Source organism: Oncorhynchus kisutch, linkage group LG11 (genome assembly GCF_002021735.2).
Source record: "Oncorhynchus kisutch isolate 150728-3 linkage group LG11, Okis_V2, whole genome shotgun sequence".
Classification (NCBI taxonomy): domain Eukaryota; kingdom Metazoa; phylum Chordata; class Actinopteri; order Salmoniformes; family Salmonidae; genus Oncorhynchus; species Oncorhynchus kisutch.
Window position 1 is genome coordinate 1,523,504 of NC_034184.2, and position 25,893 is coordinate 1,549,396.

The window sequence follows — 25,893 nt, forward strand, 5'->3', positions numbered from 1 at the left end:
ACATAATTAGTTAAGTAAAGTCCACCTGTGTGCTATTTAAGTGTCACATGATCTCAGTATATATACAGTACTCCTTTTCTGAAAGGCCCCAGAGTCTGCAACACCACTAAGCAAGGGCCACCACCAAGCAAACGGCACCATGAAGACCAAGGAGCTCTCCAAACAGGTCAGGGACAAAGTTGTGTAGAAGTACAGTTTAGGGTTGGGTTATAAAAAAATATTCTAAACTTTGAACATCCCATCGAGCACCATTAAATTCATGATATTTTTTTTTAAAGAATATTGTAATGCTCCGGGTGTCGTGGGTGTGGAGTCAGATGCAGGAGACAGAGAGTGCAAGGCTGTGCTCTTTTAATGCACCAACGCACCACAGGGTGCTCACAATAATAACGGCTCCAAACACAGGGAATGAGGAAGGTACAACAGAAATTTCACGACCAGGAACAAACACGTTCCTCTACATGAGAGCCGAAGGTTACAATCATTAATCCCGCACAACAACCAGGCGGGCCGGCTGTCTAATAAAGACAAACTAATCATTCATAAACAGGTGCTACCAATAAACATACAAGGAGGGGGAGGAAAGACAATTAGTGGCAGCTAATAGGCCGGTGACGACGACCGCCGAGCGCCACCCGACCGGGAAGGTAAACCACCCTCGGTCGGACTCGTGACAAATATGGTACCACAACAAACCTGCCAAAAGAGGGCCACCCACCAAAACTCATGGACCAGGCAAGGAGGGCATTAATCAGAGAGGCAAAAAAGAGACCAAAGATAACCCTGAAGATGCTGCAAAGCTCCACAGCGGAGATTGGAGTATCTGTCCATAGGACCACTTGAAGCCGAACACGCCACAGAACTAGGCTTTATGGAAAAATAAGTAAACACGTTTGGTCACCAAAAGGCATGCATGTGACTCTCCAAACATATGGAAGAAGGTACTCTGCTCAGATTAGACTAAAATGTTGCTTTTTGGCCATCAAGGAAAACGCTATGTTTGGCGCAAACCTAACATCTATCATCACCCCAGGAACACCAGCCTCACAGTGAAGCACGGTGGTGGCAGCATCATGCTGTGGGGATGTTTTTCATCAGCAGGGACTGGGAAACTGGTCAGAATTGAATGAATGATGGATGTAGCTAAATACAGGTAAATTCTTGAGGGAAACCTGTTTCAGTCTCCCAGATATTTTAGACTGGGACGGAGATTCACCTTTCAGCAAGACAATGACCCTAATTATACTGCTAAAGCAACACTTGAGTGGTTTAAGGGTAAACATTTCAATGTGTTGGAATGGCCTAGTCAAAGCCCAGACCTCAATCCAATTGAGAATCTGTGGTATGACTTAAAGATTGCTCTACACCAGAGGAACCCATCCAACTTGAAGAAGCTGGAGCGGTTTTACCTTGAAGAATGGGCAACAATTCCAGTGGCTAGATTTTCCAAGCATACCCCAAGAGACTTGCAGCTGTAATTGCTGTGAAAAGTGGTTCTACAAAGTATTGACTTTGTGGCGGTGAATAGTTATGCACGCTCAAGTTTTTAGTTTTTCTGTGTTATTTCTTGTTTGTTTCACAATAAAACATGTGCACCTTCAACGTGTTAGGCATGTTGTGTAAATCAAATTATACAAATCCCCCCAAATCTATTTTAATTCCATTTTTAAGGCAACAAAATAGGAAAAATGACGAGGGGGGTGAATACTTTCGCAAGTCACTGTTATGTAAACAATCCAGGCTTTTTTTGCCAATGGAATGATGGGTTTTGGGGGTTTTCATTTGAACAGCAATGGTGCATATTTGTATTGTATTATGATGTAACAGTAGAAGGGATTCATCTTCAAAGTGTGAAGCATAAACCAAACCAGAAGTTCTGGTGACAGAGTCGCTACCTTCTGATTGGTTTAGGGATGTGTGACTTAGAGGAATTTCCAGCAAAATCCTAAACAAGGCAAATATACAGTGAACTTGAAGTTGGTCCACCACCAGGTCCACATTACCTGGTCCACACTACCTGGTCCACACTACTTGGTAAACTACCTGGTCCACACTGCCTGGTACACATGACCTGGTCCACACTACCTGATACACTACCTGGTACACATGACCTGGTCCACACTACCTGGTGTACTACCTGGTACGCATGACCTGGTCCACACTACCTGGTACACTACCTGGTCCACATGAGCTGGTACACTCAAATCAAATCAAATGTATTTATATAGCCCTTTGTACATCAGCTGATATCTCAAAGTGCAGTACAGAAACCCAGCCTAAAACCCCAAACAGCAAGCAATGCAGGTGTAGAAGCACGGTAGCTAGGAAAAACTCCCTACAAATGCCAAAACCTAGGAAGAAACCAAGAGAGGAACCAGGTTATGTGGGGTGGCCAGTCCTCTTCTGGCTGTGCCGGGTGGAGATTATAACAGAACATGGCCAAGATGTTCAAATGTTCATAAAGGACCAGCATGGTTGAATAATAATAAGGCAGAACAGTTGAAACTGGAGCAGCAGCACGGTCAGGTGGACTGGGGACAGCAAGGAGTCATCATGTCAGGTAGTCCTGGGGCATGGTCCTAGGGCTCAGGTCCTCCGAGAGAGAGAAAGAAAGAGAGAATTAGAGAGAGCATATGTGGGGTGGCCAGTCCTCTTCTGGCTGTGCCGGGTGGAGATTATAACAGAACATGGCCAAGATGTTCAAATGTTCATAAATGACCAGCATGGTCGAATAATAATAAGGCAGAACAGTTGAAACTGGAGCAGCAGCACGGCCAGGTGGACTGGGGACAGCAAGGAGTCATCATGTCAGGTAGTCCTGGGGCATGGTCCTAGGGCTCAGGTCCTCCGAGAGAGAGAAAGAAAGAGAGAAGGAGAGAATTAGAGAATGCACACTTAGATTCACACAGGACACCGAATAGGACAGGAGAAGTACTCCAGATATAACAAACTGACCCTAGCCCCCCGACACATAAACTACTGCAGCATAAATACTGGAGGCTGAGACAGGAGGGTTCAAGAGACACTGTGGCCCCATCTGAGGACACCCCCGGACAGGGCCAAACAGGAAGGATATAACCCCACCCACTTTGCCAAAGCACAACCCCCACACCACTAGAGGGATATCTTCAACCACCAACTTACCATCCTGAGACAAGGCTGAGTATAGCCCACAAAGATCTCCGCCATGGCACAACCCAAGGGGGGGCACAAACCCAGACAGGATGACCACATCAGTGAATCAACCCACTCAGGTGACGCACCCCTTCCAGGGACGGCATGAGAGAGCCCCAGTAAGCCAGTGACTCAGCCCCTGTAATAGGGTTAGAGGCAGAGAATCCCAGTGGAAAGAGGGGAACCGGCCAGGCAGAGACAGCAAGGGCGGTTCGTTGCTCCAGAGCCTTTCCGTTCACCTTCCCACTCCTGGGCTAGACTACACTCAATCATATGACCCACTGAAGAGATGAGTCTTCAGTAAAGACTTAAAGGTTGAGACCGAGTTTGCGTCTCTGACATGGGTAGGCAGACCGTTCCATAAAAATGGAACTCTATAGGAGAAAGCCCTGCCTCCAGCTGTTTGCTTAGAAATTCTAGGGACAATTAGGAGGCCTGCGTCTTGTGACCGTAGCGTACGTGTAGGTATGTACGGCAGGACCAAATCAGAGAGATAGGTAGGAGCAAGCCCATGTAATGCTTTGTAGGTTAGCAGTAAAACCTTGAAATCAGCCCTTGCTTTGACAGGAAGCCAGTGTAGAGAGGCTAGCACTGGAGTAATATGATCACATTTTTTGGTTCTAGTCAGGATTCTAGCAGCCGTATTTAGCACTAAGTGAAGTTTATTTAGTGCTTTATCCGGGTAGCCGGAAAGTAGAGCATTGCAGTAGTCTAACCTAGAATTGACAAAAGCATGGATTAATTTTTCTGCATCAGTTTTGGACAGAAAGTTTCTGATTTTTGCAATGTTACGTAGATGGAAAAAAGCTGTCCTTGAAATGGTCTTGATATGTTCCTCAAAAGAGAGATCAGGGTCCAGAGTAACGCCGAGGTCCTTCACAGTTTTATTTGAGACGACTGTACAACCATTAAGATTAATTGTCAGATTAAACAGAAGATCTCTTTGTTTCTTGGGACCTAGAACAAGCATCTCTGTTTTGTCCGAGTTTAAAAGTAGAAGGTTTGCAGCCATCCACTTCCTTATGTCTGAAACACATGCTTCTAGCAAGGGCAATTTTGGGACTTCACCATGTTTCATTGAAATGTACAGCTGTGTGTCATCCGCATAGCAGTGAAAGTTAACATTATGTTTTCGAATAACATCCCCAATAGGTAAAATATATAGTGAAAACAATAGTGGTCCTAAAACGGAACCTTGAGGAACACCGAAATTTACAGTTGATTTGTCAGAGGACAAACCATTCACAGAGACAAACTGATATCTTTCCGACAGATAAGATCTAAACCTGGCCAGAACTTGTCCGTGTAGACCAATTTGGGTTTCCAATCTCTCCAAAAGAATGTGGTGATCGATGTACACTACCTGGTACACTACCTGGTACACTACCTGGTCCACACTACCTGGTACACATGACCTGGTCCACACTACCTGGTACACTACCTGGTCCACACTACCTGGTACACATGACCTGGTCCACACTACCTGGTACACTACCTTGTGCACTTCCTGGTACACTACCTGGTACATTACCTGGTCCATGGTACCTGGTCCACACTACCTGGTCCACACTACCTGGTACATTACCTGGTCCACACTACCTGGTACACTACCTGGTCCACACAACCTGGTCCATGGTACCTGGTCCACACTACCTGTTCCACACTACCTGGTACACTACCTGGCACACACTACCTGGTAAACTAATTGGTACACCCTACCTGGTACACTACCTGGTACACATTACCTGGCCCACACTACCTGGTCCACACTACCTGGTCCACACTACCTGGTACACTACCTGGTCCACACAACCTGGTCCATGGTACCTGGTCCACACTACCTGGTCCACACTACCTGGTACACTACCTGGTACACTACCTGGTCCACGCTACCTGAGATACAGGTAAGAACTTGAAGTTGGTACACTACCTGGTCCACGCTACCTGGTCCACGCTACCTGAGATACAGGTAAGAACTTGACGTTGGTACATTACCTGGTCCACGCTACCTGGTCCACGCTACCTGAGATACAGGTAAGAACTTGAAGTTGGTACACTACCTGGTCCACGCTACCTGGTCCACGCTACCTGAGATACAGGTAAGAACTTGAAGTTGGTACACTACCTGGTACACTACCTGGTCCACGCTACCTGAGATACAGGTAAGAACTTGAAGTTGGTACACTACCTGGTCCACGCTACCTGGTCCACACTACCTGGTACACTACCTGGTCCATGCTACCTGAGATACAGGTAAGAACTTGAAGTTGGTACACTACCTGGTCCCCGCTACCTGGTCCACGCTACCTGGTTCACACTAACTGAGAGACAGGTAAGACCTTGAAGTTGGTACACTACCTGGTCCACGCTACCTGGTCCACACTAACTGAGAGACAGGTAAGAACTTGAGACAAGGCTTCCTGTTGCTTTCTGGGGCACTGTGAGTAGCAGGTCACAAGGTTTTTATGCAAACCCCCTATGTGGTAGGCTACAGTCAGTATCAGTAATGCAGTGGAGGACCAATATATAAGTACACCGGTAAATACTGTACAGAGCCAGCCCTTAACAGAACAGTCTTTCTTTGCCGATGGCCATATCATCCCATTTTATCACCGCAAGTCAAGTCCAAACTGAATGCCAAGTGATGTAGCCTAACCTTTTTGAAATATTCCTTTATATTCTGTACAGCTACATCAAATCAAATGTTATTGGTCACATACACATATGTATCAGATGTTATTCCGGGTGTAGCAAAATGCTTGTGTTCCTAGCTCCAACATTGCAGTAATATCGAACAATTCACAACAATACACACAAATCGAAAAGCAAAATAATGGAATTAAGAAATATATACTAAATATTACGACGAGCAATGTCAGATTCCGGAGTATGAATACATATACTGTATGACATGAGTAAAACAGTATCTAAACATTATTAAAGTGACCAGTGATTCCATGTACATAGGGCAGCAACCTCTAAGGTGGATAGCTAAGCAGCCGAGCTACAGGAAATGTAGGAGTTGTTCCTCTTCCCTCACTTCTGACGTAAAACTCAAATCCTCTATCTCTCTCCCTCTCTTTGTCATCTTACAGGAAAAGAAGACTACGTGGCGACCTTCAAGGGATCTGAGTTCTTCTGCTACGACTTGTCCTTGAACCCGATCCAGAGCAGCAGCGACGAGATCACCCTGTCCTTCAAGACGTTACAGAGGAACGGTCTGATGCTTCACACGGGGAAGTCTGCAGACTATGTCAACCTGGCCCTGAAAAACGGAGCTGTATCGCTGGTTATTAATTTGGGATCTGGAGCCTTTGAAGCTCTGGTGGAACCGGTCAATGGGAAATTCAATGACAATGATTGGCATGATGTCAAAGTTACAAGGAATCTACGTCAGGTAACAGTACAGAGGGGGACTACCATGGAGACTTAGTATTAAACTAGTTTAGATGAGCTAAATTTGATTGAATTTGATTTGATCTGCAATAAGATATGAGGAAGGTGGTGCTGCATTTGAGGAGGGACACATATAGACCAATGGTAGGCATCGATAGAGGACAGACCATGGAATATCAGAGGCATCAATAGTGGAAAGACCATGTCACTTTGTTCAGAGAAGCTGATCTCTGAGTCATCCATTTATTTTCCCTCTATAGTTGTGGCCACAATGAACAGCCTCTATTGACTATTAGAGATTCAGCCTTTTCCTTGGTGACCTCTGGGTCTTTGGCTGCTTAACACATGCTATTTGTACTGAAAATACAAAGCACGCGAAGATGGGTTTATATGTTAGAATACAGCTTGGAAAGATTGCTACAGTTACACCCCAAAAAAAGTAAACCACTGAATTAAGAAACATATAAGCAACACAGTTTATAAGTGGCACAGTTTTCTATATGCCATATAGGTGGAAGTACAGCATATAATGGCTCTCTAGATGTGTTCCTGCTCACAGCATCCTACCAACACACTAGCTCTCTAGATGTGTTCCTGCTCACAGCATCCTACCAACACACTAGCTCTCTAGATGTGTTCCTGCTCACAGCATCCTACCAACACACTAGCTCTCTAGATGTGTTCCTGCTCACAGCATCCTACCAACACACTAGCTTTCTAGATGTGTTCCTGCTCACAGCATCCTACCAGCACACTAGCTCTCTAGATGTGTTCCTGCTCACCTGGTAGTGGATTGTTTCTTTTAAAACACCACACCGACAAAGAGGTTTTAAAAAATGATATAGATAATTTGAGTAATGTTAAATTTGAATTGATTTGTCAAAACATTAAGAATGCATAATGAAAGTGCATGCTCAACAGGGGAATCCAATCTCCATTATCCTTCTCATTTTGTGTCAGGGTCTTCTTTGCTTTGTCTCATTGCAGTAAAGTGATCCTAAAGTCCATCAATAAGACCAAAATGGAGGTACGGCACTGTAAGATGAGATCCTGACCACCGACAGGGATTGGTCGGAATCGTGGTCCAAAACCTGAAAATCATGAAAATAGTCCAATGAAAATAATTATATAAATAACTCAAAGCATCCAAAGATAAAGAATAACAATCTGAAGGACTTTCGTTAAAGAGGGTCGACTGATGTGCTTTAGGCATTCTCTCTTATTAACCATTTGTTTTCTGTCAGTTATACCATGTCAGAGGGGTGTGGGGTTGTTGTTGCCTACCCAGGGCAGTCCAGTCTACATGGACAGTCCCATGTAGACCATAGGGAGTCATTGAGCGATCCAATAAGAGCTAGCTCACTTCCACTGTGGGAGCATATTCACTAGTCTTCCTTAGTCTGTTTTTTTTTCTCGTAAAAATAACTTATTTTGCCCTTTTTTACTCTATGTTACTAATATGCTTTGAAAAACAACAACTAACATGTCATTCATGGAATGTGTCATACTACTAACCAATATATTTTTTTAACGTTTATTAACAACAACAACAATGTGCTGACGTTTGGTAGTTAACCATCATCTCTTTTTTGAGTAACTATCGTTATTCTGTTGACAGTTTTTCATTTCCTTTCTCCCCCCTCTCCACAAAGCACTCAGGCATTGGACACGCTATGGTAAACAAACTCCATTGTTCGGTAGATATCATTCTAATTGTTTCTTAGTTTGGGTTTGCCGTGTGTTTCTTTTCTATCTTTTCTTACTGTAGACGTCATTAACAAAAAAAGGGGAACTGCGGTTGGTACTCGTTCTGCTTACCTTTTGACCTCCTTTTTATTTTGACACTATTTTCATCCGTTGGTTGGATTTCACCACTTCCTGTTATTTTCACTTCCTGTATCCTGTCCAATCACATTTTTAGGAGCATCGTTTTAAGCCTTTTGCATCAAGCAGTGGTTATCAAAGGAGGACCAATGTCTGTCTCCTGCCTGGCTGGCCGGATGCTCATTGGCTCAGCCAGTGATCTATTTCCCATTCACTCTGCATGGCATGCACTCTGAATGCTGCTCTGTACGCTGCACATGCTCATACTACCCACTATTCGTCCAGGGCAGCTGTTGTTTTCATGGGTGCTTTTTCTTCTGGTCCTTGCTGGTGATTTTTCATCATCTGCTTCTGCATGCATCCGACACGAGCGCAAAGTGTCAGATGAAATCGTTTAGCAAACACTATCTTGGGACATTTTTATTTTGTGTGTTTGCATGCAAAAAGAAAATACTAAAACGCCTTACTTTTGTATTTCTGAAAAAAATAGTTTCTGGTATGTCATTAACCAAACCCTGAACATGTGGTTGTGGCTTCTACTTGGTATGTCATTAACCAAACGCTAAACATGTGTTTGTGGCTTCTACTTGCTTGTTACTTTCTATATGTAACCCACTTGCACGCTATAGTAATTTTTTTTCTGAAAACAAACTGCTGATGAACTTTTACTAATATGTAAACTTAGCAAAACTAACCTAGATAACATTCTACTAACACCATTTTTGTGTCTGCTGAAATTACTTTGAGTTGCAGTAGGGGCTAACTTACTAACATACTTAGTCTTGGGCAACTAAATAACTTCCTAGCTAACTCGCTTTATCATTCCCTTGGAGGGCTAGCCATATACTTCTCAAACTACTAATCCTAAACTGGACAGAATAAACCAAAAACAAGAAGATAAAAAAACAGACATGAAAATGGGTTTCTACAGTCTTTACCAAAGATCTATAGAAGAACAATTATGTGGCAAAAAAACAATTATGTGGCAAAAAAACAATTATGTGGCAAAAAGCCACTGGACTGAGAGCTCTGATAGGCTATCAGAGTATAGCGTGTCCTTTCCCTGTGCTTTGTTGTCTAGGTAACTATATCCGTGGATGGGATACTGACCACCACAGGATATACTCAAGAAGACTACACCATGCTAGGCTCCGACGACTTTTTCTATGTTGGCGGGAGTCCTAGCACGGCTGACCTGCCTGGATCACCTGTTAGCAACAACTTTATGGGTTGTCTGAAAGAGGTAAACACCCACACCCTGCACAGTGCTCTCAGGGTAGAGGGAGTGGGCATCACACCACACACTGCACAGTGCTCTCAGGGTACAGGGAGTGGGCATCACACCACACACTGCACAGTGCTCTCAGGGTAGAGGGAGTGGGCATCACACCACACACTGCACAGTGCTCTCAGGGTAGAGGAAGTGGGCATCACACCACACACTGCACAGTGCTCTCAGGGTAGATGGAGTGGGCATCACACCACACACTGCACAGTGCTCTCAGGGTACAGGGAGTGGGCATCACACCACACACTGCACAGTGCTCTCAGGGTACAGGGAGTGGGCACCACACCACACACTGCACAGTGCTCTCAGGGTACAGGGAGTGGGCACCACACCACACACTGCACAGTGCTCTCAGGGTACAGGGAGTGGGCACCACACCACACACTGCACAGTGCTCTCAGGGTACAGGGAGTATAGTGTACAGTACATCACTGTGAACACGCAAGAATGTACTTTGTGGAATGTACTTTCTTCTTAATTTTGTTTGAGCCATCAGTTGTGTTGTGAGAAGGTAGGGGTGGTTTACAGAAGATAGCCCTAATTGTAGTTGTGTCAGATAGGTTCCCTACCTGGCCTATCTCCCAACCTCATAACTAGCTATCAAGAAGCCATTTCAGTCTATCAATCAAGTTAGAATAACTAACTTGTCTAACTATCTTACCTGGCATGCCTGGTTGGTAGATGTTCAAAAAGCAAGAAATAACGTACTGAATAACGTACTGAATAACGTACTGAATAACATACTGAATAATGTATTGAATAATCTACTGAATAATGTACTGAATAACGTACTGAATAATGTACTGAATAACATACTGAATAATGTACTGAATAATGTACTGAATAATGTACTGAATAACGTACTGAATAACGTACTGAATAACGTACTGAATAATGTACTGAATAACGTACTGAATAACGTACTGAATAACGTACTGAATAACGTACTGAATAATGTACTGAATAACATACTGAATAATGTACTGAATAATGTACTGAATAACGTACTGAATAACGTACTGAATAACGTACTGAATAACGTACTGAATAATGTACTGAATAATGTACTGAATAACGTACTGAATAATGTACTGAATAACGTACTGAATAACGTACTGAATAATGTACTGAATAACGTACTGAATAACGTACTGAATAATGTACTGAATAATGTACTGAATAATGTACTGAATAATGTACTGAATAAGTCTCACATTCCTTTATATCTTTTACCCAGAGCTTAGCAGAGAAGCATTTTTCAGAATGATACAGAATTCTCAAGAGGGATGCTTAGATATGTGGACAAATATACATATTTTTTTACATAAAGTTAAGCATAATGATTATAGCTGTAGATTGCAGGAAAAAAATCTGTTTCAGTTGTTTGAAAAATGGTAAATTCTCCAATTTACGGACGGGGGGATGAAGCCCCCCCAGACCACACCCCTCTGGACCACTCCCAGTCATCCTCACATATATTGTTCCCCCCAGATTTTTGGGGTGCATGATGTCCCTTCTTTTAAGTCGGAGCCAAATCTGTCCCAACACTCCATATATCTCCCTGTCATACCTCAGAGGGGGTGTTCCTGCCAAGACAAATGTGTTTTCAGAACCTAAAGCAAAAGTTCTAAATCGGTTACAACATATTTTGGTGAACACACATGCTATATATATATGCGTTACAATCAAAAGATAGACGCAGTGCCGTTTCTGTAATATCAGGATCTGTCAATTCAAGATCTGACAGTTCTCTGGAGTTTCCAAAGACGCTTCGCAATAATATTATACATATTGAAGATATTCATCCATCCTGGACCATTCTGATAAAGGGAGTTGTTTCAATTTTCCCTTTCTATGTTATTTTCTGCTTAATATTACATTGGCTGCTTAATGGGATGCTGACCCCAAAAATATTTTCACATCAGCAGCCACCAATGAATACAGTCTACTCTCGAGACGTGACATCAGCAGCCACCATGAAATACAGTCTTATCTCGAGACGTGACATCAGCAGCCACCAAGAAATACAGTCTTATCTCGAGACGTGACATCAGCAGCCACCAAGAAATACAGTCTTATCTCGAGACGTGACATCAGCAGCCACCAAGAAATACAGTCTACTCTCGAGAAGTGACATCACCTCCCATTCTCTTCCCTCCTCGTCTCTTTTTTCTCTATTACTTTTACCACCATCTCTCTCGCTCTCTCTCGCTCTCTCTTTTCAGTAGCTTTTCCCCTTCTCTTCCTCCTGTAGTGTCCTACATTTCTCCTTTTCTTCTCCTCACCCCAGCCAAGGGTGTCATCCTCACGAAACCTAACAGAAAAGTTCTCATGCAACGGAGTCTTAATGAGCAGGGTGCAGACCACATGTCCATGCTCCATCTCTTCCTCGTTAGGGGCTAGAGCTCGTTAGGGGGTTCTATCTCATTAGGGGCATGCGTGTCTTCGTTAGAGGGGTGCTTCTGAGATGATACATGGATCCGCGTCCCAAATGGCATGCTATTGCCATAGAGTTCTGGTCAAAACTAAGGCTCTATGTAGGGAATAGGGTGCCATTTGGGATTCTCACATGGTGTAAACACTGCCATCTGGTTGGTGGTGCCCTCCTTGCAGTCTGCTAGTGTGTGTCCCCAATGGCACCCTATTCCCTATGGAATAGGGTAGAGTATGGGCTGCACAGCTACTCCTGTCAGTCCACCACACCACAGGGGGGCACACTAGAGAAAAACAAAAATCCTCTTCTGTGTTTTTCTAGGCTGGGATCAAGGCTGGAGTGCTGGCAGTTGGCAGTGATGAATGCTACATATAGTTGCTATGAAGTGTCCCAGAGGAAGAGAGACTAGATGGGATACAGTTTAGTCAAATTGACGTTAAAAGTAGCTAACCCTAACCCTTTAGCTCACATTAACCGAATCTCTGAACCTGCTACAATCATTATCTTATCCTGCTGCATACGTGCTCCTAAATCTACTAAAAAAAGTCAATTTTGACAGAAGCTGTATCTTTTCTAGACAAAACCCTGTTCTGTAGGCAATGGTCGCAGCAATGGTCGCAGCAATGGTCGCAGCAATGGTCGCAGCAATGGTCGCAGCAATGGTCGCAGCAATGGTCGCAGCAATGGTCGCATGGTGCTTGATTACCAACTCTGACGAGACGGCCTACAGGGAGGAGGTGAGGGCCCTCGGAGTGTGGTGTCAGGAAAATAACCTCACAGTCAATGTCAACAAAACAAAGGAGATGATCGTGGACTTCAGGAAACAGCAGAGGGAGCACCCCCCTATCCACATCGACGGGACAGTAGTGGAGAAGGTGGAAAGTTATAAGTTCCTCGGCGTACACATCATGGACAAACTGAAATGGTCCACCCATACAGACAGCATGGTGAAGAAGGCGCAACAGCGTCTATTCAACCTCAGGAGGCCGAAGACATTTGGCTTATCATCAAAAACACTCACTACCTTTTACAGATGCACAATCGAGAGCATCCTGTCGGGTTGTATTACAGCCTGGTATGGCAACTGCTCCGCCCACAACCGTAAGGCTCTCCAGAGGGTAGTGAGGTCTGCACAACGCATCACCAGGGGCAATCTAACTGCCCTCCAGGACACCTACACCACCCGATGTCACAGGAAGGCCAAAAAGGACATCATCAAGGACAACAACCAGCCGAGCCACTGCCTGTTCACCCCGCTATCATCCAGAAGACGAGGTCAGTACAGGTGCATCAAAGCAGGGACCGAGAGACTGAAAAACAGCTTCTATCTCAAGGCCATCAAACTGTTAAACAGCCATCACTAACATTGAGTGGCTGCTGCCAACATACTGACTTAAATCTCTAGCCGTTTTAATAATTAAAAATAGTCACTTTAAACAATGCCACTTTATATAATGTTTACATACCCTACTTTACTCATGTCATATGTATATACTGTACTCTATAACATCTACTGCATCTTGCAAATGCCGTTTGGCATTCGCTCATCCATATATTTATACATATATATTCGTATTCATTCCTTAACACTTGTGTGTATAAGGTAGTTGTTGTGAAATTGTTAGATTACTTGTTAGATTTTACTGCAGGGTCGGAACTAGAAGCACAAGCATTTCACTACACTCGCATTAACATCTGCTAACCATGTGTATGTGACCAATAACATTTGATTTGATTCAATTTTGATTTGACCAACACCAGTCTTTGCTGCTGCTGTACTGTTCTGTTTTCATGCCAAACACCAGTGCAGTAATAGCCTAGACGTCATGGCTCCAGTCTGATAAGAAATTAGTGCAGTACCTTTCTCCTGTGACTGTAAGAGAACGGGAGGGAGAGAGGTAGAAAGCAAGAGAGAGTACAAGAGCATGAGAGAGAAAGAGAGGGAGGGAAGGGAGAGAGGGGGAGAAGGGATGTGATAGGCCTGCCCAAAGATCCTTGGAGCCTATGTGTTGACTCAGAGGATCAATTGCCCTTTATTGGCACAGCCTCACCTCTCTTGGCTCCAGCATTACTAAAGCCTCTCCTCTCCTGGCTCCAGCGTTACTAAAGCCTCTCCTCTCTTGGCTCCAGCATTACTAAAGCCTCTCCTCTCCTGACTCCAGCATTACTAAAGTCTCTCCTCTCCTGGCTCCAGCATTACTAAAGCCTCTCCTCTCCTGGCTCCAGCGTTACTAAAGCCTCTCCTCTCCTGGCTCCAGCATTAATAAAGTCTCTCCTCTCCTGGCTCCAGCATTACTAAAGCCTCTCCTCTCCTGGCTCCTGCGTTACTAAAGCCTCTCCTCTCCTGGCTCCAGCGTTACTAAAGCCTCTCCTCTCTTGGCTCCAGCATTACTAAAGCCTCTCCTCTCCTGGCTCCAGCATTACTAAAGCCTCTCCTCTCTTGGCTCCAGCATTACTAAAGCCTCTCCTCTCCTGGCTCCAGCATTACTAAAGCCTCTCCTCTCTTGGCTCCAGCATTACTAAAGACTCTCCTCTCCTGGCTCCAGCATTACTAAAGCCTCTCCTCTCCTGGCTCCAGCATTACTAAAGCCTCTCCTCTCCTGGCTCCAGCATTACTAAAGCCTCTCCTCTCCTGGCTCCAGCATTACTAAAGCCTCTCCTCTCTTGGCTCCAGCATTACTAAAGCCTCTCCTCTCTTGGCTCCAGCATTACTAAAGCCTCTCCTCTCTTGGCTCCAGCATTACTAAAGCATCTCCTCTCTTGGCTCCAGCATTACTAAAGCCTCTCCTCTCTTGGCTCCAGCGTTACTAAAGCCTCTCCTCTCCTGGCTCCAGCATTACTAAAGCCTCTCCTCTCTTGGCTCCAGCATTACTAAAGCCTCTCCTCTCTTGGCTCCAGAATTACTAAAGCCTCTCCTCTCTTGGCTCCAGCATTACTAAAGCCTCTCCTCTCCTGGCTCCAGCATTACTAAAGCCTCTCCTCTCTTGGCTCCAGCATTACTAAAGCCTCTCCCCTCTTGGCTCCAGCATTACTAAAGCCTCTCCTCTCCTGGCTCCAGCGTTACTAAAGCCTCTCCTCTCTTGGCTCCAGCATTACTAAAGCCTCTCCTCTCCTGGCTCCAGCATTACTAAAGCCTCTCCTCTCTTGGCTCCAGTATTACTAAAGCCTCTCCCCTCTTGGCTCCAGCATTACTAAAGCCTCTCCTCTCTTGGCTCCAGCATTACTAAAGACTCTCCTCTCCTGGCTCCAGCATTACTAAAGCCTCTCCTCTCCTGGCTCCAGCATTACTAAAGCCTCTCCTCTCCTGGCTCCAGCATTACTAAAGCCTCTCCTCTCCTGGCTCCAGCATTACTAAAGCCTCTCCTCTCTTGGCTCCAGCATTACTAAAGCCTCTCCTCTCTTGGCTCCAGAATTACTAAAGCCTCTCCTCTCTTGGCTCCAGCATTACTAAAGCCTCTCCTCTCCTGGCTCCAGCATTACTAAAGCCTCTCCTCTCTTGGCTCCAGAATTACTAAAGCCTCTCCTCTCTTGGCTCCAGCATTACTAAAGCCTCTCCTCTCCTGGCTCCAGCATTACTAAAGCCTCTCCTCTCTTGGCTCCAGTATTACTAAAGCCTCTCCCCTCTTGGCTCCAGCATTACTAAAGCCTCTCCTCTCTTGGCTCCAGCGTTACTAAAGCCTCTCCTCTCTTGGCTCCAGCATTACTAAATCCTCTCTCTCTGTATTCTGCAGGCCCTCTCTTCTCTCTCTCTCTCTCTCTTTTCACTCTCTCTCAGCTCCTCTTTAGAGATATCATTCCCTCCCTCCCTACCTACCTCCCTCCACACACACCACTGCCAAGAGAATGTCAAGTTGGTTTTCTTTCTCCCACCAATAGGTTTAATCTATTTTCATGGTGTATCTTTAAACATGGCTTGAAAATTGCACTTGGCTCCATTACAGATTTCTGAATGACCTAACCTTTTATCAAGCTGTTTTTAAAAGTGTTTCTCAAAGAGATAAGATGAAATATCAAGATGCAAAATATTAGAACTGTATCCAGTTCAGTTAGTTGTCTGTACTAGTGTAGAGTTGTATTGTTATACCGGTTTCGGATTGTCTCACCGTAGGCTTCAGACTGTTCAGATAGAAGTCTATGTACAGATGTACTGCAGGATCTTTATTTGATCACTCTTTTCTTGCTGAAACTTTCCCTGTACAGCAGTACTGTATTCAATGTTTAAAAAGGCTTCTACGGTTTGTAATTTACACTTTAAAATGTTAGAATTGATTTGCCATAATGATAAATGTATCAACCCTTCCAAAAAATATCCATTAAGATCCTGCATCTGTACTGTCCTGTAGTGGTCTTCTGTAGATCATTTGGTAGAGCATGCAATGCCAGGATAGTGGGTTCGATTCCCGGGACTACCCACACGTAAATTGTATGTAAGCATGACTGTATGTCACTTTGAATCCGAGCAAAATCCGTAAGGCATATATTATATTAGACAGTATAATGGTGCTGGAGCACCATAGAGATAACTACAGTACAGTCACTGCTGAAGCACCGTAGAGACAACTACTATACAGTCACTATGGAAGCACCATAGAGACAACTACAATACAGTCACTATTGAAGGACCACAGAGACAGCAACAGTGCAGTCACTACTGAAGCTCTGTAGAGACAACTACAATACAGTCACTACTGAAGCTCTGAAGAGACAACCTTTCACTAATGAAGCTCTGTAGAGACAACTACTGTAGTCACTACTGAAGCACCTTAGAGACAACTACAGTACAGTCACTACTGAAGGACCACAGAGACAACTACAGTACAGTCACTACTGAAGGACCACAGAGACAACTACGGTATAGTCACGACTGAATGACCACAAAGACCACTACAGTACAGTCACTACTGAAGCTCTGTAGAGACAACTACTCTAATTGTCATGTGCTGCCCTGCTCTGCTCCGTGGATTTCACTCCAAAATAACAGATAAATAGGTCAATTGCTGCTGTTCACTGAGAAATAGAACAAACAAACACACAGACAGATAAACAAAGCTCCTTACTAACATGCTCCCATGTGATCCCAGCCTGTTTTCAGGTGAATGCCAAGCATAACAAGGAAACAACAGCATTGTTGTCCCACCATTAAGACACATCAAATATGCAGATTGTATTTTATTTTTCAACTTGGTCCTTACCGAGAGAGAGAGAGAGAGAGAGAGAGAGAGAGAGAGAGAGAGAGAGAGAGAGAGAGAGAGAGAGAGAGAGAGAGAGAGAGAGAGAGAGAGAGAGAGAGAGAGAGAGAGAGAGAGAGAGAGAGAGAGAGAGAGAGAGAGAGAGAGAGAGAGAGAGAGAGAGAGAGAGCATTTCTCTGCACCCCTACGGGACACTGTTAAAGACGTAGCTCCTAATGAGCCTAGCTGTCGACACAACCTTAGCTTCACATTGTGAACTGGGAGGGAAAGAGAGAGGGAAATGCTCATCATAATAACATTTATACCATTCACAGACAAAGTCACACTTTATAATTGGGTTAACACAGTTGCTGGCACTCCAGAGGGTGACACTGATTGGGTTTACACTGCAGAAGGGTGAAAAATGGATTGGCTTCATACTCCAGAAGGGTAACACTGATTGGGTTTACACTGCAGAATGGTGAAACTGATTGACTTTATACGCCAGAAGGGTAACACTGATTGGGTTTACACTGCAGAAGGGTGACACTGATTGGGTTTACACTGCAGAATGGTGAAACTGATTGACTTTATACTCCAGAAGGGTAACACTGATTGGGTTTACACTGCAGAAGGGTGACACTGATTCGGTTTACACTGCAGAATGGTGAAACTGATTGACTTTATTCTCCAGAAGGGTAACACTGATTGGGTTTACACTGCAGAAGGGTGACACTGATTGGGTTTACACTGCAGAATGGTGAAACTGATTGACTTTATACTCCAGAAGGGTAACACTGATTGGGTTTACACTCCAAAGGAAACATTTTAAAGGGCCAGGAACAGTGTCATGTCATATAGATTAGATGAAGATTATGTCACAGAATTTCTCCACACTTAAGTTCCTAACATTATAACTGTTCTGTTGTTCACTCTTTTCTGTTTGTTGAGATACAGTGTTATTTACTGTATTCACAAAGACCTTATAGACTAAGAGTCAGAATCTGTATTCACAAAAAAACATATGGATTAAGAGTCAGAATCTGTATTCACAAAAAAACGTATCGATTAAGAGTCAGAATCTGTATTCACAAAAAATGGATAGACTAAATCAGAATCTGTATTCACAAAAAATGCATAGATTAAGAGTCAGAATCTGTATTCACAAAAAATGCATAGATTAAGTCAGAATCTGTATTTACAAAACCCAAAAAGATGAAGTCATAATATCTATTTACAAAGACTTTATAGATTAAGAGTCAGAATCTGTATTTACAAAATTATTATAGATTAAGTCAGAATCTGTATTCAAAGCCCTTGGCTATAAATGAAGTCAATACTATAACACATTTATAATGACCACTTCTTCTACCATGTCTTGGCAACTCTCCCTGTTTCTAATGGTGTATAATTACTAAAAACTACTCTGAGGTGGAGGAAGATAATAGGAAGCTATTGTAGTCTGCAACTTGGGGAGCCATCTACACTACTGTGTGTCTCAAATGACACCCTATTCCCTACATAGTCTTAGTACTTATGACCATCCCATAGTTTTGGAAAGAAAGTAGTGCACTTTAAACTTTTAATTATCTTTAGTCCTCCTGAGCTCCTGTTGTGTGTGTGTGCGTGCGTGTGTGTGCGTGCGTGTCCACAACAAAAATATTGGTCCCCACAAGGTCAAATGCTATTTCTATGGGGTTTAGGGTTAAGGTTAGAATTAGGTTTAGGTTCAGGTTCAGGGTTAGGAGCTAGGGTTAGTTTTAGGGTTTGAGTTTTAGGAGCTAGGGTTAGTTTTAGGGTTAGGGTTAGGAGCTATGGTTGGGTTTAGGGTTAGGGTTAGGAGCTAGGGTTGATTGTAGGGTTTAGGAGCTAGGGTTGATTTTAGGGTTAGTTTTAGGGTTAGGTTAGAAAGTATGGTTAGTTTTAGGGTTAAGGTTAGAAGCTAGGGTTGGTTTTAGGGTTAGGAGCTAGGGTTAGTTTAGGGTTAGGGTTAGGAGCTAGGGTTGATTTTGGTGTTAGGGTTAGGGTCTAGGGTTAGTTTTAGGGTTAGGGTTAGAAGCTAGGGTTGGTTTTAGGGTTAGAGTTAGGAGCAATGGTTAGATTTAGGGTTAATGTTAGGTTTTTGGGTTAAGGTTAGGGTTTGAGGTTAAGGAAAATAGGATTTTTAATGGAACTGAATTGTATGTCCCTACAAGGTTAGCTGCGCAAGACTGTGTGTGTGTGTGTGTAACAGCATAGTGTAGATGTATTGCTAGTAGCCAAATAGTTTGTGAGAGAGAGCCTAATGAATTTAGATGGCTGTAGATTGGTAGTAAGAGGCACATCCATCATCAGCAGTATATTTTAATCAGGTTTCCTGCTGAGGCCTTAATTAGCGTTTCTACTGCAACACCTGCATCGTGTACAGCTGTTAGCTCTCATCACTCTCTGTCTCTCACTTCTCAAACACTTTCCTACCTACATCCCTCCACACAGACCCACATGCTTAGCCACCTCCCTCCTTCCACACAGACCCACATGCTTTGCCACCTCCCTCCTTCCACACAGACCCACATGCTTAGCCATATCCCTCCTTCCACACAGACCCACACACTTAGCCACCTACCTCCCTCCAAACAGACCCACACACTTAGCCACCTGCCTCCCTCCACACAGACCCACACACTCAGCCACCTCCCTAGAGTACCTACCTACATTGCCTACCTACAGTACCAGCGTGTTTTACTGCAACACTTACAAAGTGTACAGATGTTTTCTCTCATCACTCTCCATCTCTTACTTATCAAATACATCCAACAACTCCCTTCCTCCCTCTCACCGACTGACTGACCTACCTACGTAGAATGTCCTGGGGGAACAAGACAGTGGTCTGAAGTTCCTGGGAGAACAAGACAGTGGTCTGAAGTTCCTGGGAGAACAAGACAGTGGTCTGAAGCTCCTGGGAGAACAAGACAGTGGTCTGAAGCTCCTGGGAGAACAAGACAGTGGTCTGAAGCTCCTGGGAGAACAAGACAGTGGTCTGAAGTTCCTGGGAGAACAAGACAGTGGTCTGAAGCTCCTGGGAGAACAAGACAGTGGTCTGAAGCTCCTGGGAGAACAAGACGGTGGTCTGAAGCTCCTGGGGGAACAAGACAGTGTTCTGAAGTTCCTGGGAGAACAAGACAGTGGTCTGAAGTTCCTGGGAGAACAAGACAGTGGTCTGAAGCTCCTGGGAGAACAAGACAGTAGTCTGAAGTTCCTGGGAGAACAAGACAGTGGTCTGAAGTTCCTGGGAGAACAAGACAGTGGTCTGAAGTTCCTGGGAGAACAAGACAGTGGTCTGAAGCTCCTGGGAGAACAAGACAGTGGTCTGAAGCTCCTGGGAGAACAAGACAGTAGTCTGCGGTTCCTGGGAGAACAAGACAGTGGTCTGAAGTTCCTGGGAGAACAAGACAGTGGTCTGAAGTTCCTGGGAGAACAAGACAGTGGTCTGAAGTTCCTGGGAGAACAAGACAGTGTTTAACTGTCCTCATTTGTACCAAACATAGCTAACTCCCTGAGTGTTCATGTCATTACACAGCACAGTGCTATACAGTAAAGCTAATTGAAAACTAAATAAATGTACCTTTTTACAAAACTAGCCACAAAGGTCAATAATATACACTGCTCAAAAAAATAAGGGGAACACTAAAATAACACATCCTAGATCTGAATGAATGAAATATTCTTATAAAATAATTTTTTCTTTACATAGTTGAATGTGCTGACAACAAAATCACACAAAAATGATCAATGGAAATCAAATTTATCAACCCATGGAGGTCTGGATTTGGAGTCACACTCCAAATTAAAGTGGAAAACCACACTACAGGCTGATCCAAATTTGATGTAATGTCCTTAAAACAAGTCAAAATGAGGCTCAGTAGTATGTGTGGCCTCCATGTGCCTGTATGACCTCCCTACAACGCCTGGGCATGCTCCTGATGAGGTGGCGGATGGTCTCCTGAGGGATCTCCTCCCAGACCTGGACTAAAGCATCTGCCAACTCCTGGACAGTCTGTGGTGCAACGTGGCGTTGGTGGATGGAGCGAGACATGATGTCCCAGATGTGCTCAATTGGATTCAGGTCTGGGGAATGAGCAGGCCAGTCCATAGCATCAATGCCTTCCTCTTGCAGGAACTGCTGACACACTCCAGCCACATGAGGTCTAGCATTGTCTTGTATTAGGAGGAACCCAGGGCCAACCGCACCAGCATATGGTCTCACAAGGGGTCTGAGGATCTCATCTCGGTACCTAATGGCAGTCAGGCTACCTCTGGCAAGCACATGGAGGGCTGTGCGGCCCCCCAAAGAAATGCCACCCCACACCATGACTGACCCACCGCCAAACCGGTCATGCTGGAGGATGTTGCAGGCAGCAGAACGTTCTCCACGGCATCTCCAGACTCTGTCACGTCTGTCACGTGCTCAGTGTGAACCTGCTTTCATCTGTGAAGAGCACAGGGCGCCAGTGGCAATCTTGGTGTTCTCTGGCAAATGTCAAACGTCCTGCACGGTGTTGGGCTGTAAGCACAACCCCCATGTGTGGACGTCGGGCCCTCATACCACCCTCATGGAGTCTGTTTCTGACCGTTTGAGCAGACACATGCACATTTGTGGCCTGCTGGAGGTCATTTTGCAGGGCTCTGGCAGTGCTCCTCCTTGCACAACGGCGGAGGTAGCGGTCCTGCTGCTGGGTTGTTGCCCTCCTGTACTGGCCTGTCTCCTGGTAGCGCTTCCATGCTCTGGACACTACGCTGACAGACACAGCAAACCTTCTTGCCACAGCTCGCATTGATGTGCCATCCTTGATGAGCTGCACTACCTGAGCCACTTGTGTGGGTTGTAGACCCCGTCTCATGCTACCACTAGAGTGAAAGCACCGCCAGCATTCAAAAGTGACCAAAACATCAGCCAGGAAGCATAGGAACTGAGAAGTGGTCTGTGGTCCCCACCTGCAGAACCACTCCTTTATTGGGGGTGTCTTGCTAATTGCCTATAATTTCCACCTGTTGTCTATTCCATTTGCACAACAGCATGTGACATTTATTGTCAATCAGTGTTGCTTCCTAAGTGGACAGTTTGATTTCACAGAAGTGTGATTGACTTGGAGTTACATTGTGTTGTTTAAGTGTTCTCTTTATTTTTTTGAGCAGTGTATGATTACTGTAGATAAAAATTCTTAAATTCACATTTTTCTATATTGATTACTGAATACATATATTGTTGTAGGTTCCTTTAAAAAGTCAGTGTAGTGAAATTGCATTTCAATTACATTCAAATTATGCCCTTTTCAAAAGCTCTGTAAAATATACCATCTTTTAAAGGTTGAGGCTGCAATAGTTTATTCTGATACAGGTCTCGATTTATCTCAAGTTAATGTTTACATCAAAAGAGGAAATGACATATGCTTTTCTCAAAGCGTTTTTATTTCTCCAAGTGATTCGGTTCTGCAAAAATAATTCTGACTGACACACACATACATTTCCAAACATGGGGTGCATACAAATTAGAACACTTTAAAGTGCACTACCTTTGGCCAGTAGTGCACTATTTAAGGAATATTGCACCATTTCTGGTCATACACTTCCAAAGACTGGCTGTGTTCTAAATGGCACCCTATTTACTATATACAATAGTGCACTACTTTTGGCCAGATGGATGAACTGTTTCTCCCTTCCCTTCCCCTTTCCTCCCTCCATCAACCTAGGTCGTGTACAAAAACAACGACGTGCGACTCGAGCTGTCCAGGATGGCCAAACTGGGTGATGCCAAGATGAAGGTTCATGGCATCGTGGCTTTCAAATGTGAGAACGTGGCAACCCTTGACCCCATCACCTTCGAGACCCCCGAGTCCTACATAACTCTCAACAAATGGAACGCCAAGAAGACAGGCTCCATCTCCTTTGACTTCCGTACCACAGAGCCCAGCGGGCTTCTCCTCTTCAGCCACGGCAAGCCCAAACAGGCCCCCAAGGTGATTACAATATTATTTTATTAAATACTTTTACATTTTTTGCTTGTTTTATGATATTATATTCATCCTGATTTATTTTTTTATCTTCTTCACTTTTTTACTGTGTGTTGGGATTTTAAATGCTCTTTAAATAAAGTTTGATTTAATTGAATTCAAGGATTCCAAGAGCCCCCTGACATTGAAGGTGGACTTCTTTGCCATCGAGATGCTGGACGGACACCTGTATTTACTGCTGGATATGGGGTCCGGGACCACCAAGACCAGGGCCGTCAACAAGAAGGTCAACGATGGGGAGTGGTACCACGTAGACTTCCAACGGGACGGACGATCAGGTAATGATATTTTATTTTGTTGCCATTGGTGTTATGGATTTTGGAGGGGGCCATAGTGTCTTGATTTGAGTCTTTAATCATTCTAAGGATATCCTATTCAAATCAAATCAAATTTTATTGGTCACATACACATGGTTAGCAGATGTTAATGCGAGTGTAGCGAAATGCTGTGCTTCTAACAAGCAATGTAACAATTTCACAACAACTACCTTATACACGCAAGTGTAAAGGGATGAATACGAATAAGTACATATAAATATATGGACAGGCGATGGCCGTGTGGCATAGGCAAGATGCAGTAGATGGTATAGAGTACAGTGTATACATATGAGATGATTAATGTAGGGTATGTAAACATTGAAGGTGTTGAAGGTGACTGGTGATACATTTATTACATCTAATTATTAATTATTAAAGTACAAGAGATTTGAGTCTGTATGTTGGCAGCAGCCACTCAATGTTAGTGATGATGGCCTTGAGATAGAAGCTGATTTTCAGTCTCTCAGTCCCAGCTTTGATGCACCTGTACTGACCTTGCCTTCTGGATGATAGCGGGGTGAACAGGCAGTGGCTCGGGTTGTTGTTATCCTTGATTATCTGTTTGGCCTTCCTGTGACATCGGGTGATGTTGGTGTCCTGGAGGGCAGGTAGCTTCACCCGGCGATGCGTTGTGCAGACCGCACTACCCTCTGGAGAGGCTTACGGTTGTGGGTGGAGCAGTTGCCATACCAGTCGGTGATAAAGCCCGAAGGTATGCTCTCGATTGTGCATCTGTACAAGTTTGTGAGTGTTTTTGGTGACAAGCCACATTTCTTCAGCCTCCTGACGTTGAAGAGGTGCTGTTGTGCATTCTTCACCACGCTGTCTGTGTGGGTGGTCCATTTCAGTTTGTCTGGGATGTGTACGCCGAGGAACTTAAAACTTTTCACCTTCTCCACTCGCGTCGATGTGGATAGGGCTGTGGCTGTTTCTTGAAGTCTACGATCATCTTCTTTGTTTTGTTTGACGTTGAGTGTGAGGTTATTTTCCTGATACCATACTCCGAGAGCCCTCATCTTCTCCCTGTAGGCCGTCTCGTCATTGTTGGTAATAAAGCCTAAAACTGTAGTGTTGTCTGCAAACTTGATAATTGAGTTGGAGGCGTGCATGGCCACGCAGTCATGGGGGAACAGGGAGTACAGGAGAGGGCTGAGAACGCACCCTTGAGGGGCCCCAGTGTTGAGGATCAGCGAGGTGGAGATGTTGTTTCCTATCCGGCCCGTCAGAAAGTCCAGGACCAAGTTGCACAGGGCAAGGTCAAGAGTTTGCAGGGTACTATGGTGTTAAATGCTGAGCTGTAGTTGATGAACAGCATTCATACATAGGTATTCCTCTTGTCCAGATGGGTTAGGGCAGTATGCAGTGTGATTGTGATTGCGTCATCTGTGGACCTATTGGGGCGGTAAGCAAATTGGAGTGGGCCTAGGGTATCGGGTAGTGTGGAGATGATATGATCCTTGACTAGTCTCTCAAAGCACTTCATGACGACAGAAGTGAGTGCTACAGGGCGATAGTCATTTAGCTCAGTTACCTTAGCTTTCTTGGGAACAGGAACAATTGTGGCCCTCTTAAAGCATGTGGGTACAGCAGACTGGAATAGAGATTGGTTGAATATGTCCATAAACACACCAGTCAGCTGGTCTGTACACGCTCCGAGGACCCGGCTAGGGATGCCGTCTTGCGAGTGTTAACACTTTTAAATGTTTTACTCACGTTGGCCACGGTGATGGAGAGTCCACAGGTTTTGGTAGCGGGCCATGTCAGTGTCAGTGTCACTGTATTGTCCCCAAAGCGAGCAAAGAAGTTATTTAATTTGTCTGGGAGCAAGACATCGTTGTCCGAGACGGGGCTGGTTTTCATTTAGTAATCCGTGATTGACTGTAGACCCTGCCACATACGTCTCGTGTTTAGCCATTGAATTGCGACTCTACTTTGTCTCCATACTGACGTTTAGCTTGTTTGTTGCCTTGCGGATGGAATAGCTACACTGTTTGTATTCGGTCATGTTTCCGGTCGAGTTGCCATGATTAAAAGCAGTGGTTTGCGCTTTCAGTTTTGTGCGAATGCTGCCATCAGTCCACGGTTTCTGGTTAGGGATGGTTTTAATAGTCACAATGGGTATAACATCACCGATGCATCACCGATGCACTAATAAACTCGCACACTGAGTCTGCGTATACATCAATGTTGTTGCTTGAGTCTATCTGGAACATATCCCAGTCTGTGTGATCGAAGCAATCTT

General features: G+C 44.4%; 1 protein-coding gene across 8 annotated transcripts in view; it reads left to right on the forward strand.

Annotated features, from left to right (window-relative positions):
* LOC109888042 (neurexin-1a) overlaps positions 1-25,893 on the forward strand; it is a 790,431-nt gene that overhangs the window by 221,559 nt on the left and 542,979 nt on the right. For 6 of the 8 annotated variants that reach the window (XM_031835175.1, XM_031835176.1, XM_031835180.1 and 3 more), the window contains 5 exons: positions 6,270-6,571; positions 8,223-8,246; positions 9,476-9,637; positions 23,014-23,280; positions 23,438-23,612. In XM_031835175.1, the coding sequence (XP_031691035.1) occupies positions 6,270-6,571; positions 8,223-8,246; positions 9,476-9,637; positions 23,014-23,280; positions 23,438-23,612 (930 nt within the window). The remainder of the gene's footprint in view (positions 1-6,269; positions 6,572-8,222; positions 8,247-9,475; positions 9,638-23,013; positions 23,281-23,437; positions 23,613-25,893) is intronic. The other 2 variants (XM_031835177.1, XM_031835186.1) reach the window with 1 other exon arrangement.